General features: G+C 42.9%; 1 protein-coding gene and 1 long non-coding RNA gene across 2 annotated transcripts in view; both read left to right on the top strand.

Moving 5' to 3' along the window:
• The first annotated feature begins 1,253 nt into the window (after nucleotides 1-1,253).
• On the top strand, nucleotides 1,254-10,985 carry LOC141743992 (uncharacterized). Its single transcript, XR_012587303.1, has 4 exons — nucleotides 1,254-1,392; nucleotides 2,041-2,154; nucleotides 9,030-9,232; nucleotides 10,386-10,985. It is a non-coding gene; the product is annotated as an uncharacterized LOC141743992 (long non-coding RNA).
• An 829-nt stretch (nucleotides 10,986-11,814) lies between these two features.
• The window catches only part of FGF2 (fibroblast growth factor 2), a 28,601-nt gene continuing 22,218 nt past the window's right edge, over nucleotides 11,815-18,197 (top strand). Inside the window, exon 1 of the mRNA XM_074589103.1 lies at nucleotides 11,815-12,129. Coding sequence (XP_074445204.1) covers nucleotides 11,949-12,129 — 181 coding nt within the window. The 5' untranslated portion in view covers nucleotides 11,815-11,948. The remainder of the gene's footprint in view (nucleotides 12,130-18,197) is intronic.

The following is an 18,197-nucleotide window of genomic DNA, read 5'->3' as shown; positions in this document are numbered from 1 at the left end:
TGGAGTTTCAGAGTCTTTTGTTTGCTAAAGATCACAGTTCTCTGCTGCTTGGTTCTGTTCTCCATTCCACAGCCACAGCTGGGGAAAGTATTTATGCTCATCTGTGCCTCTGTGGTGAAACTAGCCACTAGGAAAAAACCCAGTGTTCCCTAAAAATAACTATGCTCAATAATAAATTTGTGCATGAGATTGTATTCTTGCTCTGAATATAAGTATCAGAGATTTTACTTAAAGCCCAAAAAAGTAGCAAACAGTATATAAGGAAGAAAGGACAACCATTGTTCAGCAACTGATAATGCCTTTCAGGCTACTTGGTACCAGTACAAGAAGGAGGTTGGAGTCAGTAATTGTCCTTGAAAGTAGTCTCCACAGATATCCTTTATAAAACCAAAGTAGTTGGCATGGCATTGGTGTCATCTTACAGTATCTGTAATGGTAGGGCTTGTGACAAGACACCTATCTAGGGAAAAAAAGTATTACAGGAATTCTGTTCAGCACAAGCTGAAGTAATTTGATGTAGGGCAGTAAAGGCTCTAGTACACTTTTCTTGGGAACATGCAAGTGCCGTAGGTAAAAATGCTGCTTTACCTTCATGTAATTGTCATCTTTATGCACCAAAAATAAAATATAGAGATGACTGCCAAAGAAGTCAGTGGAGAGGTGCTATTTGAGGGGTGTGAGTAAAAGGTAACATGTTCATAAATTGCAGCCAAATAGGTGAGGTAGCCTGGGGATATATCCTGTGCACGTCTGGTTCTTCCTTTGCACACTGCTGTACAGGGAGACTTTTATAGACCTGCAAACTATACATTTAGCCTTTTCCTTTGCGTGGTAGACCCCTGCCTTCCCTGCTTTGAGGAACAACATCGTGGTAGCTTCAGAGAGGCCTGGGAAGACAATGGGTTTACTCCTGTGGGGACTAAAAACCTAAAAGGAATGATTTCATCGTTTTCTCCTTTCTTGTATTCAAATCATCCCAGAGCAAATTTTCTTACGTCAGTAAAAATGAGAAAGGATGTTGGCTCTGGAATTTCAAAGTGCTACTTAATACCACCGCAGTTTGGCTAGCAAACTCTAGTCTGTGAAACTGCCACCACCCTCCCGATTCTTGTCTGGACAAACAGAAAGTTTTCCCTCGTTGCGTTTATGAAGAGCTGACCCCCAGCAGCTGACACCCACAAGCGCACGCTCTGGCAGACTGAAGCTCCTCAAGGGATCCATTTCATCTGTGCAGCTGAATGCGGATTGTTGCTGTTTTGTACAAAGCTCACCATATGACAGATTACATCTTGCTTTCTCCGGGCCCACACAGATGGTGCGAGTGACTAACCGATGCCTCGGCTATGGACAGCCTACACACTGATGTCATAAGAAAAGGCTAATACCTCTGAGGTGAGTTTCCTTATTTGTTTGTATTCCAACAACAACAGTGGGAAATGCAACAATGGAGAAGAAATTAATAAAAGCCCAACATCGTATTAGGAGCAACTGACATAAAATGTGGTGTGTAACCCAATGAAAGGAATCATCGATATTAATCTGGTCTTTTTAAAATAAATGAATCATTAAATGACAAAGCCCATAGATTGATTCATAAACTGCTGTCATTTTAATATGAAAACTCTGAGATTATTCTGTCTGAAAAATTGCTATTCAATTATGAATGGAAATAACAGCTAAAATCCAGCATTCATCTTGGCCAGGACGCCCAGTGAATTTTACAAAAGAGACTTCTGAGCACTCGGTTATATGCATCCTTGTGTGTATAATATATGCACGCAAATACATGCGCTAGAAATGCTAGCTGGCCACCTTGATTTCATTTAATTCATTAATATCATTAATTGCAATGAATTTGACATGCTTGTCTTTGAGGGAAAGGATTTTATCATTATTTGCTTATGGAGTTTTTTGTTGTTTTTACAAGTTACTTGTTGACTTCAGTGAATGACTCAAGGTGTGCAATTAGTCAGACTGAAAGCCCTTAATATTTACGGCAATAAAGTTAGCCACATATATTTTTGCTATTTTCCCCTGCAGTGAAGCACTCCTAGAAGATGTATGAGTTTGTGATTGGTTGCACTTGCTGAGGTCATCTATGCAATAGTATCATCTTTAAAGAAGAATGAAGAGTTTTGTAATAAGAGTTTTGTGGTAAGAGTTGTATGAGTTTAAAAAATTGTTTCAGTTTTTCAGCCTTTTTGTGGGAAAGGAATTCACATGAGCTTGGAACTGATGACTTAAAATTTCATCTAGTCCCACAGAATTTTAGAGGAAGCCTTGTGACTGGTTTTGTTACAACCATTAAACTCGTCCAGATGCTCCAGAATAGCCTTGATTAAAACTTTACACCAAAGGGCTGGAGAATAGTTGAAAGGCAGGTACCAAGCAGGCCTAAACAGCCTCCTTTTTCCTCTGCCCCCTCCTTCACGTTCTGGGGACATCGGGGCGTGAAGCGATGTGACATTGTGGGGCAGTGTTGGGTCCCCTGGGCTGGAGGGTGGCCTGAGGAGCAAGGCTCCCAGCAGAGCTGGCTGGAGATTGTCCAGCATTACCTGTCATATGTAGGCAGGTGTGCCGGTGTAGTGGTGATGGGCAATCTGATGGGACTGGAGGCTACTGCCTTGCCAGGAGAAGGGAAATGGGAACTACCGTGAGGAGGGAAAGTGCTAGAGGAAAGGAAAATGAAAGAGTCTATGGAAAACTAAGCTATGGGGTTACAAGGGTTGGCTGGGGAAAGAGAACATGGGCTTTCAGCTTCAAGAAAGGTGGTAGGGATTAAGAAGTGGGGAAAGGAAACCCAGCTATAGAGCATATGGCTAGGAGCCACAGTGAGATACAAAGGAAAAGTAGTCCAGAGAACAGAGCTTGGCACGAGGAGCTGAAGAAAGATTTAGAAACAGGCTAGAAACCTGTGCCTGACAGCAAGGGGAGGGAAAGGAACAGGGTGGGGATAAGGGATGAGGAGACGAGACAAGCTGGGGGTGGAGGGTGGGGCAGACGAGAGAAAGGAAGATGAGTCTGTGCCTATTTCAGTGTCCTCCTGGTTTTCATTCTTGGGTCTGGGGAGGATTACACAGCCTTTCCCTTCGTCTGCTGTCAGACGACTGAAACCCACTGATAAGATGCATACATTGACCCCTACTGCTGCTCAATGTCGAAGGGGACAACCTTTTATTTTTAATGTCACAGAGTAATTGTGGCCTGTGGCAAGGCCAGTCAGTGGGTCCAACTTTCTCTCCATTATCATTTTATAACCCCCTTGGGGTATCAGTAGAGAATTTCTGAGGTTTAGATTAGGGCAGATTAACAACATTAACAGACCGCTAAGGCTTCAGAGCATTCAGACTGGTAACAGCACTTGTAACTTGCTTTTCACCCTTAAGTCTCAGTTGCTTGGAGTTTGCACCTTCAACGTTCTCTTTAAGGTACAGCTAGCTTTCCTTGCATGTCTTTGTAACGTTATAGGGGTCTGTAGAGAAGTTTTCCCAAACTCCGTTTGAAGTATGAAATGGCTGGAATTCACGGCTGGCAATTGAACAAGGCAGAGGTCAGTAGCTGGCCACGTTAATGTTAGAGCAAAATTCCTCTTTAGCATTCGCCGGTGGTTCTTTGGCCAGGCAATACACCTTCTACAGAAAAAATTAACATGCAACCCGTAAAGTATGAGCAGGTCCTTCTACCACTTTCTGGATTATCTGCTGTCATGTCTGTAAGCAGTGATATCTTTACATAGATATTTCATTAGTGGCAAAACCCATTTGCGCATCGATTTACTGTCTCTGGGATAAGGACTATATAGCAACATACGAGCCCTTTTTGCTCTTCAGGTTGCTTTCAAAGATGGGCATATTCTCACAACTTTTCCTTTGAGTACTTGGTGAAAGACTGCATTTTATAAATCTGAGGGTGTAACAAAGTGGTTTATCCCAGCACTCATTCTGTAATTTTTCCTGAGGGGAAAAATGAATGTAAACTAATTAGTGACTCTCATGAATGAGTATTGCCTTTGCATAGAAAAAGACAGATCACTGAGCAATTTAGCCTCCCAGATGCTTGGAAGTTAATTATTACAGGTCGGGGTTTGAGATAATGGCCTGGACAGTGTTGGGAAAGTCATTTCTTGGCAGATGACAAATTCTATTTTGGCATGAGGACGGCAGATTAGTTTTTTAAACTACCACGAAGAAATGTGCTAAGCGTCTCTCCAAGAAACAAACAAGATTTCACAAGAGCCAGTTGGCTTAAGTTGCACTTACAGTACTTTTAACTCCAGATATTGTAGGGAGGTGTAGATTCATGTGCAGTAATGGTAAACTTGAAGACACGTTGGAATGATTTCATAGCTGAGAAAGGGCAGAATTGCAGAAAACATTTCACCTAAGCTAATTGTTGCATGGATGGATGCATTGGGGTGTGGTGGAGCAATAATAACTATATCCACCCCAACGCTAAATGCTGCCTCAAACTCATTTGGGATTTTTTAAAAAAGTGGCTGTGGAAGAAGACTTTCTCAGGCACTTAATAATATGCATATATACTTAAAATACAGAAACTTTTTCTCATAAACTGCACATACAAAAGTAGGTGAGCAAGAAATGAGACTGCTTTCTATAATAGTTCTCCCTCCCTAGAACTAAAAGCTAATATAGCACAAGGGACTGCAATAAGTTATCTGCACTTCTAATAGTGTTCCAGGGCCTGTCTCTCTTTCCTCGAATACTAGTGTGTTGAAGTCCTGAACAGTAAACTGTTTTTGCAAGGGGTTTAATGTGTTGACTGTGCTACTGGAATTCTGTTTGTGTCCCACATGTGATGCATGGTCTGTGACCTGCTGCTACGTGGCGTTATGCTCTAGGGAGCCCTTCAGTGGGGCCTAGGTTTGGGGATCCATGGAAACAGTCCTGAAACAAAGAGAAAACAAACGGGAGAGTTGTTGTGACATTCCTTCTGGAATACTATCAGTACAGATTGTTACCAAGAGAGAGAGGGTTTTGGTTTTTCATTCTTCCTATTATCTACCTGCCAGCTAATATATTCTACAGAAATAATGCAGAGCAAGATTTCGGTTGAGCAAGTGGTAGAAACTAAATCCACGATATAGTAAAATAACTGTTTTTTGGGTTTTTTTTCCTCCTTTGTAACATCTCGCTGATCTCATCTCTCCTTGCCCGTAAATGTGAAATGATGAAAGCTGCATGATGTGGTAACTTCTGTTCCTTGGGAATAGTCTGTCTTTGCTATATTCCTCCATGGAGTTAGTTTGGCCTTGTACTATAACATACCAGTGAATGGAAAGAGTATTTTCCTCACCTCCACCTATATTTTAATTTGCAACTGCAGTCCTGTCAATAATTTACTGTTCTCCAGAATTAGCCCATATGGAAATTATGGATCTTATGACCCTTATGAGAACCTAATTTAAGAGGATAAAGAAGAATCTGGAACAGATCTTCTGCTGTTTCCTGATCACTCACTAGGCAGCATGACATAGTGAGAGAGACAGTTTTTGACCTGGAGTGGTTTGTAGTTGATGTGAAAATGCTTAGAGTAAAAATTATTAGGATTCTTGCAAGTAGACTTGTTGCAACCAGCTCTAGATGGTCCTACTTGAGCAGGGAGCGTGGCCCAGGTGATCTCCAGAGGTGCCTTCCAACCTCAACTGTTCTATGTTTATGTGAAGATCCACTTCTTAAATGTTTGTATGTGTTCTGTTCAAATGAGTTAATGGGTTTCTTAAATGACAACAGCAGCATTTTTGTATCTGCCTCACAAGCACTGATTTCCTCCCCCCAGTATAGGGAAAAAGGTCTCCCTATAATCTCTTAACCCGTGTCCAACCATTTCCAGTACAAGAGCAACTGCTTTGCCCTGAAGTGATATAATGAAACTAAATGTGTCTTGAGTCATAAGCAGGGGATTAAGTTACTTTGGGACGACTGACAGGAATTCTGTCTTAACATAAAGGTCTTTAACTGCCTTGATGCAGAGCCCATGCTGCGGCAGCTCAGCCACTGCTGTCCTGCAGGTAGGAAGGACAGCTGGACTGCTGACCTTTCCAGCGTGGGATCAGGAGAGATAAATACATAAATCGTGATCTTATGGTTATAATGCAATGCTGCAACAAAGAGATGTGGGTTTGTGATTATTCCCACTAAGGAATCTCTTACCTTAATAAATTTGCATTTCTTTGAAATCCAATATTAACTCAAATTCTTTAAGTTCATGATATTTGATTTCAGAGTATTATTTAAAATTGTCTTTTTTCATTAATATTATCAGTCTTTGTATTGACATTTATTTTCTTAGTCTGGAGTAATTTTGCTAATTTACATCTATTACTCTGTATAATGTGGATACAGAGAGAGACTGTGTATATATGTTTGTGTATACAATGGAGAGAGGGCGAGTGGTGATTTTGCTAATTCTGAACTCTAACCTGCATAAGTATTTGTACTTAGAACACTATTTCTTGTTTCTCATAAGTTGAGGTCACTACTGTATCTCTTATATCTGCAACAGCTGTCACTGCTTGTAGACAGTTCAGTTCTTTTTCCAAGTGCAATCATTTTGGACCATAACAAATTTGATTTACTTCCAATTTAAGCCTCACTGGATTGTTAGTTCTCTTATCTTTAGCCATCCTGGGCTGTTATGTTTCCAACATCAACCATTTGTAAAGACAAACCAAAACAAAGTTTTGGCCATCTGTAGTCATATTCAGATTAAGCATATATTCAGAAAATTTTACTTGAGAAAGACAGAAACAAATATCCACTGGTGCTTTACAGGAATAAAGTACTCTTCTGAACTGGAATGGAGACTGTTAAGAGGTTTACAATAAGGAGGAGATTTTTTTTTCTATTGTTGATGTGATTTCTTTCTACTATATGTACCATAAAAAAAGGTGAAGAGGAAAGAAATAAGCTTTTGGTTTGTTTGGTTTTTTTGGTTTTGTTTTTAAATATATTGATGAAGTGTCATAAAGTCATCAGAAAGGTAAATGAAAAGCTGAACTTCTATTACAGATTTTTTAAAAACGTGGCTGTGCAAGAAGACTTTCCCAGGCACTTAATAATATGCATATATACTTAAAATACAAAAACTTTTTCTCATAAACTGCACGTGCAAAAGTAGGTGAGCAAAAAATGAGACTGCTTTCTATAATAATTAGTATTTAAAAGAAAAATTAAGTCTGTTACAGACAAGTTTGAGGCTGCATGCTTCTGTCACACGCAGCAGCTGAAGCATGCATTTCAACTCCTGCGTGAGTATATGAATATTGATCCAGAATATGAGTATCAGTTGTTGATGGTGAAAGAACTAAGAATTCTGGAGAAGGAATTGCTACTGAATTCTTAAACACATGCACAGACTTTAAAGGAAAGAAATATATTTAAATTTAAGTGGTAATTTTTTCCCAGAAGCGTGTTATCTCAAGCATAAATAATTCACTAAAACATTAAGACACTTACTATATTTTATCTATCCAGATGTCTGCCTGGACTGCCTGCGCAAGAACTGCTCTCTCACATTAAGGTTATCTTGTACTTGGAGGGAGCAGTGAGGTGGATTTATTCAAGGGCCATCTACATCATGCCTATTTTGTGATTTATTTTTCTAAGCTGGGGGAGCCATCTGGAGCAGAGAATTTTAACATCCAGAAAGTCAGAAGAAAAAAGTGAGAGAGAGAGATCCCAGTAGAACTCTGTTCTTCACAAAACACCAGAACTACAAATAGCCTTCCTCTCACTTTGCAAGCCCCTTTTCCCACAGGGTTATCTGTAGGAAGAAACAGCCCTCCTTGATGCTAAGGATTTACCAAGACTGAATTGAAACAACTGCAACGCACCGTCAGAGAAGTCTAGCTAGATGTTGGCTGTATATAGGGTATATGTTTATAATATATGTGTGTGCATGTATATATTCACTCCATTCTTAAGATTCAGGAGAGGGTGTGGGGTATAACATTGATATATATTGACGATTTACAGAGCCTGAGGCTTACCAAGCAGAGGCAGTGCACGATGCCAGACGACACGGAGGCTGTTCCCCACTCCAACTGAGACCTGGCACTCCCCGGCGGGGTGTTACGGGCTGTCTGGCAGCTCCCGTGTTCCTACAAACCAAGGGCCAGACCATGTACTAGCATAACGCTGAAGTCAAAGACATGTACAGAAGATTTGGCCACGAATGTCGAACTCTGCAGAGGATGTTGCCTTTGACAAGTGAATGTCTGAGAATTTGGTGGGCGGCATTCAGCATCAGTACATGCCGGTGAAGCGAGGGATGTTTTTTCCACTGTTAGCTGAGTGCTAGACAACACAGGAAAAACTTCAAAAGAGGCACAGCTTGTCCATCTCTTTTTGGCTAATCCGTACTTGGATATGCACCAAGGAGAGGGATTGGGAAGCCAAGAAACCCAGAGAATCAAGAGGTGCTGTGATGACTGGAGGCCTGGGGCTGATGTTATGTTTCTAATAGTTGGAAACATTTGCTGCTGCTGTGTTGATGCAAACCACCTGCTGATACATCTTAACGGTGGGAAGATGGATGAGCCGAGGTGTTCCTGTGTGTCTTTGCTTTCCTGTAGTTTTAATCGCTTTTCAAAAGTGAGGGCTTTATTTGTTCTGATTTTTTAATAAATCGGGTCTTTTGCACATTAATTTAGTACACCTTTCAAACACCACCTTCGTGATACCTGTGTGACCAGACACTCTGTTTTGTCCTAGCAAACTGTCAAGGATGCATGGCTGAAACCCCTCTAAAAGCAGCTTCCATGAAAGGGGATTGAAATTTTCTGGGGTTGTTATATGGCAGGATTTGTAGCAGTAACTGCTGTAAAGTCTGAGAAAGTTGTAGACTAGATTCTTGCACTTTGGATTAAAGATTAAAAACTGATGGAGTTTGTTACTCCTAATTTGAATTATCTCAAAAATTACTGTTGCATTTTCCAACGTTTTTCTGTAACCAGACTAACAATATAATTTATGTTTGTTTGTGGGTTTTTTGTTCCTCATTTTTTTTAGGTGTTCCGAGTATGATGCTACTTGAGGATCTCTAGAAATTCAAGTATTATATATTGAATAAAGGCAATATTTGGATATACAGATGGACCACAGTTTTCTACTGCTGGAATGGGATATCTGACTTGTTTATGAAGTGCCTTGTGTTCAGTATGACCTTAAGTATGAGAGCAGTACTGGACAAAATGGGTTTTTATCTCTAAGAGGTAAGCAATTAAAAAATCTAGCTGGTTACAATACAAGACAAACACAAAAAAATAGGTAATTTAGATAAATGGAACAGGTTAGAGAATTGGTCTCTAAGATTTATTTTTGAAGCAGAAGGAAGGCAGTGTTTAAGGCGTTTTAACATGGAGCATGTTTTATGTAGCTTATGAAGGGGGTTGGAAGCAGGGACAATTAATGGTTTGGGTGGAGGGGAAGTAGCTGTATGGGTGTCATTGTGCACAAGATCTGAGTTGAGGAAGGGTGGCGGTGGGGATTAATGTGGTCAAGGTCAAGGTCCATTCATAAGAAAGGAAAATGCTACTGCCAAAATTGCTTTAGAGGAATATTAATGACCGTATTAAGAGGTTGGAGAGCAGAAGAAAGTAGAATGGAGAAAATAAAAACTGGACTGTTTTCTGGTTGAAGAAGAGAAAGGAAAATATATTTAAAAAAAATAAAGAAAATTGGCAGATCTTGAAGTAAGCGCAGATAGCTTAGGGAATATGACCTTCCATTTTAGCTCTGTCTTTTATTTCTAGGCCTCACAGATATAAGCCCTAATGACAAGCTTCTAAACAGCTCTCAAGCCCCATAATTTTACTGGTAGCCACTTAGAGCTGCACAAGTTTTTAAAAGGATCATTTAGTAAGGAATTTGAGCTGATTACCTTACCCACCCTGCCACCACTGGGTTGGGCCCTGTCATGGGGGCCAGGGCTCAGGAGAAGCTCAGAAATATCAGGGCCTCTTCCTGTGAAACTTGGTGTTTAAGCTGCAGGTGACAGCTCTGTGACAGGGCATCCAGCTGGCCACCATGCGCTTGTGTGGGGTGCTCTGGGGTACAGGGGCTTGCTCCTGCCCTGCCGGCCGTGTCCCTCTTCCCAGAAGATGGAGTGCTGACCTATGCGATGCTGAAATGTGATTTCCCAGGGCCGTGCGCAGGGTTTGATATCTGGGAGCTGTGTACGGCCTGCTGTGTGTGCAGTGGAAGACAGTTACAGAAGCAGTTGAGTGAAACTATGGGTGTTTAGTCTTTAGAGAAGCTTTTTGGGTTTTGTGGGGTTTTTTTGGTGTTTTTTTCTTAAAAAACCAAACAAACAAACACCTTACAGGTTTAAGAATGACATTTTCACCCCTTCCCTTCATCTTTCAGCACTGACCTTCATCATCCCTTCATCTACCCTCAAAGAAAGATGTGAGGACTTGGAAGACTCTATAGTGCAAGGACACAAAATGCCGTGAACGCAGTGTCTGTAGCAGAAGAAGAGCAAGAGGAAATGAGGAGTGCCTTCGCTGATGGCTGTGACTGCCCAAAACTCTCAGGTACGGCGGTAACAGTGGGATGTCCAGGAGAAATAGCAGAAAGAGTCATTAAGTGGATGAACAGCAAGAAGCTGGAGAACATAAGGAGAGGGGAGGATGCTCATGAGTGACAGGGCTGAAATCCCCATGCGTGGAGGATGATGGCAAGCGCGTGACACTCGTCCGTGCCCGCAGTGCTGCGGAGGGATGGCTGGCTGACACGGGGGTGAACCTGCCCCTGCCCTGGGCTGTGCTGTCCTCTGCCTGCGCCATTCATCATCGTTAAGCCTCTGGAGTGAAGGTGTGGGAAGCAGTGTAATTGTCACTGATTCTGGTAAAGAATTACAATTTATGGCTTGTGAGGGGTGAAAGCTGGGAAGGGAAGTTGACCAGCAACAAAATTCCTTTACGTACGTGCTAGGAAAAAGAGTATTACAGATGCTGGACAGTCTGTCTTGCTTTTGGCGTTTATTTCGTCGTGTGGGTGGCTGTTATGTTGGCTTTGTGAAATGAAAAGACCAGTGTTTGTTGTCCTGGTTGGGATTGTCCGGGGAAGTCAGAGAGCCTCCCAAGGTACAGACATGAACAGGAGATTTGGGGCCCAAAGCATGGATTTGGAAACAAACCTCGTTACCCTGTTTTGTTGTCAGTCTCAAGAAGAAAATATATTTGATGGGTCAATACACTTTATAAAGTATGTATTTTAGAAATACTAGTAGCGTTAGAAGGCCGGTGCCAGAATTTTCACTTGTTGCCTTTTGTAGATATTGGTTGATGCCTTTGCTGCTGTCAAATGGGAACAGGACTGGTTTTCTCCAGTACATGCACAGAAGTGAAATAGTTGCCACGTGGATTTTAACAGGTCAACACGTTTCATTATGTTGTGATTTAAACACATTTAACGCCATACAAAGGCCAGATAACTTCTCCCGGTTTAAAATAACTCTCGGGTTATTTTTATTCATAAAGCCAGAGGAGAAGATGTCCGACCTTGAATCCGGCACGTTTCCCGCAGTGACCGGCGCCGGGAGCCGATGCTGGGCTCCCCCCGCCCCGCTCCGCTCCCGGGACAGCCCGGGACCTGCTGCTGCCGGTCCGTGTGGTGTGTCCCCCGCCCGAGGGAGCGGCCCCCGGCGCGGAGCGGGGGCGGTCGGGGGCGGGGCGGCGGCGGGGGCAGCCCGGTGCCGCCGGGGAGCCCGTCCCCGGCGTGCTCGGCTCTCCGCACCCGCCCTCCTCCCTCCCTGCGGCCGGCAGCGCCCTTGCGCAGCTCCCGCCGACCGGGACGGGGACCCTCGGCCGGGCAGGGCTCGGCTCGGCGAGGCTGGACAGCCGCGGCAGGGGACGAGGCCGCCCGGCGCTGGCGGCGGGGGGCGGCGGGGGCCCGGGGCGGCGGGGCGCCGCCGGGGCCCGGCGCATGGCGGCGGCGGGGAGCATCACCACGCTGCCGGCGCTGCTCGACGACGGGGGCAGCGGAGCTTTCCCCCCCGGGCACTTCAAGGACCCCAAGCGGCTCTACTGCAAGAACGGCGGCTTCTTCCTGCGCATCAACCCCGACGGCAGGGTGGACGGCGTCCGGGAGAAGAGCGACCCGCACAGTGAGTGTCTCGGCGGGACGGGGACGGGGACGGGGACGGGAGCGGGACGGGGGCGGGCGGCCCCTCCGCCCGGGGCAGCGGGGCTCCCTAGCGAGGCCGGCGCCTCGGCCGCCGGCCCGCCCCGCTGAAGCGTCGGCAGCGAGCTTTGCTTAGAAAGCGTGTGGAAGTAGGCATAAATAGCCGGGTACAGACACACGGTTCACAGCCCAGTACCGCATCGGCACCGGTGGGATGTCCCGGTGCGAACTCTGGTTGGCGTCTCCTCATTCAACCTGCTGCGGTACAGAGGTTGTCAAACGCAGAGTTGGCTTACGTGCTTGAAGGAGTCTGAATTTGTTTGTCTGACTCTTAAATGGGGGTAACGGCACTTGGCTGCTTTACACGGCAGCGGTAAATGCGTTAGTTGCATAAAGGCAGAAAGAAGGTTGGGTTTTTTTTTTTCCCCGGTCCGTTAAGTTCTCATAAGTGCTCTTAGCATACAAGTACTCTTAGGAACAAGAAGTGTAAATCTATTCAAGGAAGCAGGGTTTATAACAAAGTACTGTCAAAGCACCTTTTTGGCTTAAAACATTGCATGCTGTGATTTTTTTTTTTATTTTTTAAAAAGCTTAAATAAGGATAGATAAAATGCAGATAAAACAAAACCCGTGGAATCCAGTAGAAGCAGTTTGTCCCCTGCTACCTGATCTGGTGCACAGCCCATGGGATGAGTGGCTAGTGCGGTCTGAGGGTCGGTGACCCGAGCTGGCCACACCATGTGCAGTGCCAGGCACCCGCTCTCCGACAGGTGGTCTCGCAGGGACCGTGGGGCAGGGTGCTGTTAGGCACCTAGGCTGTTCTTTGTCCCAAGAACAAAATGCCTTTTTGCAGACCTCAGAATATCTTGAAAGTATTCAGCATGGAGTTTTCTCAGATGTAGTGGCAAGTTTTTGAAATGCCTGTGAGGTATTTCCTTGAAAACAGCTAAAAATAGCTGTCTGTCAGATACATAGTCTCAACGTGATTCTTGGTTTGAGAAAACTTCTTACTGTACAATGTGTGTGCTTCGACCAGGCAGCGTCCTGCCTGCAGGCACTCTGCATAAAGAGCAGGTGAAATGTCTTACTGTGATTCTTCATCTGTTTTGCACCTGTGCTTGAGTGGTAAATGCACAGGTGGGACTAAAGTTAGATGAGGAGGAAGGGAGGAGACAGACCAAAGTTTTTTAAAATTTCTTTCATTTTAGACATTTACCACTTGCAAAAAAGCTTTTCCAACAATTACGAAGAAATACTGTAACAGGCTGTTCCCAATAACAGCATTGCCAAGTTGGGTTTCAGGCTGAGGCTATTTTATTTTGAGACTCTTGGGTAGAAATATTGTACATATGATGGGCTGAATATATATTGGAATAGTATATTTTGGGAAAATAGTATCCTTTATTAGGCCAACTAGTATTCTTAGGAAAAGCTATAGGAAGCTTTCAGACTTGGTTCTATGCATTTGCATTTCTCACTTTCTCAGGTACTGGTTTAAAGGGAAGCATAGTCAATGTTGTGCATGTAGTAACAAAATACATCTGTTGCCAATACAGTGAAGTAAATTACTGCACGTGGACTTTTCATATGTTGGTGCCTAAAGCAAAGCATTAATTTGCCATACAGATAAGTGGTTTGGTTTTCACACATACCAGTCAGTCACTGCTCAGGATCAAATCTGTGCTGGAAAGCGTGCAGTAATATGTTTAGCTTGCTTTAGCCTTCTGTATTTGGGAAATGTGGGAATATTTACAGGAAATAAATCTCATTAGTTCACCAAACATGTCATCTGATCCCTAGAAGTAGCTATGAAAATATGCTGGAAATTTGCTGCAAAGGGAGGTGATGCTGAATTGGGGATGTAGAAGGCTGAAGCTGCGTTTCCAGATATTGTCCCCGCTCAGGTTCTTGCCTCATCCAGTGCTCTGCTGTTTGCGGTGAGAAATGCCAGCAGTGGTGTGTGCTGTTCTGTGCTCACCTGGCTGGGCCAAGCTGCCCTGAGTGGTGGTGGTATTCATTGTTGTCGTCTTTTTCATCATAGACCTCCCCTGTAATCATATCCTCCCACCCTCCTTTTTTTTTATTATTCTGCCAGGAAAATTAGTATTAATTTTATGTTCTTGAGCCTGTCTAATGTGTGTTTTCCTTTCCTGTTAAGCCTTATCAATGCTAGAAATTTTTAAACTGCTTTCTTAGTAGTGAATTATGTTTGAAAATCTCTCTGGTGTTGGTGGTACTGCCTTACTCTTGCCCTTCAGGTTTCTCGGTTTTTCTCTTTAGCTTTATTTTTGCTGTCATTTCTTTCTGGCTCTCCATTTTGTCTCTGTACTTTTTCTTCTCTGCCTCTTCAGTACTCTCTGATCACTAGTATTCTTTCCCCTGTCCTTTGGCACTTGCTTCTCTGAAGCCCCTCTCTTTTCCTACCCTTTTTCTTCTTGAGTGAACGGCATCAACAGGTAAAGGAAAACCTGAGTTATAAATGAGTGGTGTGGCCTCTGCCCTGTGCTGCAGAAAGTCAGCTGCCGGGGAGCTGCTCAGGTTCCCGTCAGCTTGGCACTCTGACCATCTGCAGAAAATCCCTTTGTTCAAAAATAATGGTTTGTAAGTGTGATACAGCTGGAGGGCTGGTGGTATTTGCTTCCAGCCAGTGCACCTAGGCACAGGAGTGCCACTGTGCCTGAGCCGCTCCCTTGTCCCCTGCTGTCACGCTCTCCTTTTCTCATAATCAGACAGCTCTTTGTTTGTTCGGGGGGGTTTTTTGTGTGTGTGTTTTTGGTTTTGGGTTTTCTTTTTTTTTTTTGGTTTTTCCCTCCTGGAAGAACTCTAGTTCCAAGAAATGGAGAAATCAGTGCTTGAAGCGTCAGCGAGGCGTGTTGCTACGGCATTACGTGGTTCACATCCTTAGCATCTTTGCTGTAAGTACGTCATTAGATATGAATCTGCGCGATGCTGAACTCTGACCTGGTGAATGCTGCTCTGTGGAAGTCCCTGTGAAATCTTGTGGTATGCCTGGCAGGTCACGTTGGCATGGCAGATGGCAATAAATCTTGGACAACGTGAGAAGACTTTACCAAAAAAAAAAAAAAATTAACAAAGAAAATACACCTCAAAGAAAATATACACCTCAAGTAACTCACAGTGTTTTTCTTAGTTAAGTGAAAGGTTTTGTAAGATGGTTTTGAGAAAAGAAATATAATGGCTGTAGAGAATTTGGTTTAGAAATCTTATTAAAGGACAATTAGGAGAGATTCTTGTGGGAGCTGCTATTCTTATGAATTAATTATACAAAATAGTATTTGATTAGCACATCCTCATTTTTACTTTTAAAGGAAGTTCTTATTTTAGAAAGCGAATGACTATCTCTTTATGTTTCAGACCAAAATCTCATACTGTAAACAAATTTCCATTAGCCATGTCCTTTTTTGCTCCCCCGCTTCTGCCTCTAGTACTAAGGACAGCTTGTTCAAAATTTACAGTCTGTTTTATGTCATGGCACCGAGAATTTTGGCTGTTGTACGCTTGCCCCATTCACCTTGGTTTATTCATAATTGTGTCGTTAGTGAAATTGGGAATGGAAGTTGATGTCCTGTGTGCCGGAGGATTGGAATCGCATGATTCACACAGCTGAAAAACAGGACAATACGTCTTACGAGGTTGATATTGCCACATCTGATGTGGGTTGTACAGTGACTTCAGTGAAGTGCCCCTTTGGATGCACCCTGGGGACTTCTGCTGAGTCTTTTTCCCTTGAAGAGGTACGTTTCAGACAAACAAGAAACAGAAGGCACTTTCTTAGAGTTTTGTTGTTTAAAGCAAAACAAAAAACATGTCTTTTTTTGTTGTTGATCAACAACAACTGATTTTTGCCCTGGAAAACGTACAAAGAACACAGTCTTTTTGGAAAGGCTTTTAGAAACCCTCCGGAGGTGTTTGCCTCAAAGAGGCTACAGTGCCGGTGAAGGGGAAAAGCAAGGGGAATGGAAAGGGAACACTTATCCATACATTTTAGAAAATGTCTTAACAGCACAGCTGGTTCCCTTCACAGTTTCCCTCGCTTGAGGAATGGTTGGCACTTATATATTTCCATAATTTCTCAAGCAGCTTTATTTCATGGTGAGCATAAACCAAGGCGTCCAAGGAATCCCGAGCCGTTCTTGTCCACTTGTTAATGAGGTGACAAGGCTCCAGCCTGTCACTCAGAAAGGATTCAGCAGCTTTTATCAGCCCTGCAGGTGTCTGAAATACCTCCTTCCTGCTCAGTACCTGGCTACTCTTCCATAAATATCTGAAGAAAATGTAAAATAGGGTAATACTGGTCCAGGAAAATTTTTTCTTAAGAAAGTTCCTTTCATAAGTAGTTGTTAATGCTATGATTTTTACTTGTATCATACACAACACTTAAATGGTTATGCTGTAAATGTTTTGAAATATGCAGACTTGTAGTGCATACCATCTTAGTTAAGAGGATAGAAATTGTGCAAATGGAAGAAAACTAACTGTGATCCTCAAAGAAAAATGTGAGTGAATGACAAGAAGTATTTTAGTAAGAAGGTTTGGGACCCCGTGTTTAGTTTTTCATAGGTGCATAAGTTATTTGGGACTCGGAAGATCTCCTCTCCCACTTTGGTGTCTCAAAGACGTGGCCGGAACTGTTGACAGGGCATCCTGTGCCAAATCTCTGCACTAGGTGAGAGTTGACTTTTTTTTTTTCTTAAACCTGGCCCTAAACATCAAAATATATTGCTTTTACCCAAGTCCTTCTGAAAATGGACTCTTTTTGCATTACTTTTGATCTGTTACACAGACTTTAATTGGTTTGCCAAATACTAACGCTTTGCGACATAACACAGAAATTCCTCCTTGCTCTCAGATGTAGCTCTTCTAGGGAATGAGATGGCAGAGAGCCCCCCAGCAAAAAAGCTGAGAATATGCTTCCTTTGCATCTTCCACATAGTTTGTCATAGAAATACAATCATATTGTTTTCTGCATGGTTCTGCAGAGTAAATTAAGGAAATGGGGGACAGACCACCTGTGTTGTCTGGGCATGCTGAGGGATTGTGCTGTTCAAGGGAGGATGCTCTCTCATCTGTCATAGTGTCTGCTCATCTTCTTACCCAGATTTTAGTGGGTTTTACCCACCCCGAAGGTGTGTGACCAAGTAGTGGGTACACTCTGAAGATGGAGCAAGGCAAATATGAGATGTCTCCAGTGGGCAATGAACTGTCCTGTTTCTCCCAGCTGTTTTCTGCCCAGTTTGGAAACGGCTGTAGGAAGAGCGTGGAAGGTTCCCAGGGCACCACCATCCCCAGGTACACTAGAGGGCAGGATTTAGTCCTTAAATCTTCTCACAGGCTTTAGAAATCAGGAGTGCTTATACCTACTTACATATTCTTGTTTATAGAAAAAAGTAGTCCAACTCCTGCTTAGCCATTGCACACCCATAGCTGAACGAATAAGACAAATACAGATAACATATAGTACTTTGACAATATACCGTGAAACTATGGAGATAGTCACATAAATACAGATTCTTGCAAAAGCTGTCTTTATGACCTGCTTATGTGGGTGTATTAAAACTTTTGGTAAAAACTGCAGTGACGCATGAATGGCATTTAGTGAAGTCAGAATGAAGGCTCCGGCATGTTTATCATCGTGATAAAATGGAGACGCATATTCCTGAATTGCTCATCCAGAAAAGGAGATCAGGTGGCTGCTAATGGTATTTATTTGGGTAATAAATGCTTGAAATTTGTGCAGCTGGTTCTAAGAAAAAGTTTGTCCTGTGGTGGAAATATATTTAAAAACATTTTACAGAAGGTGAACTATGTTAGTAATGTTTTTAAAATATGATTTCTTTTGACATACTAGATGAAGAGACTAAATTGTAGTTAGTTAAAACCTGTGGATTTGGGTTTGGGTGGTGTTTTTTTTTTTTAAACTGTTAGGTGCATATTACTGAAGATTTTAAAAGGTGTTCAGATTCATCTGCTGTAATAAAAGCAGGTTCAAGTTCTGCATTCTGTAATGAAAGCAAGAGAAGTGCCAAGCGT

Source organism: Larus michahellis, chromosome 5 (assembly GCF_964199755.1).
Source record: "Larus michahellis chromosome 5, bLarMic1.1, whole genome shotgun sequence".
NCBI classification, from domain to species: Eukaryota; Metazoa; Chordata; class Aves; order Charadriiformes; family Laridae; genus Larus; species Larus michahellis.
This window is presented reverse-complemented; position numbering and strand designations above follow the sequence as displayed.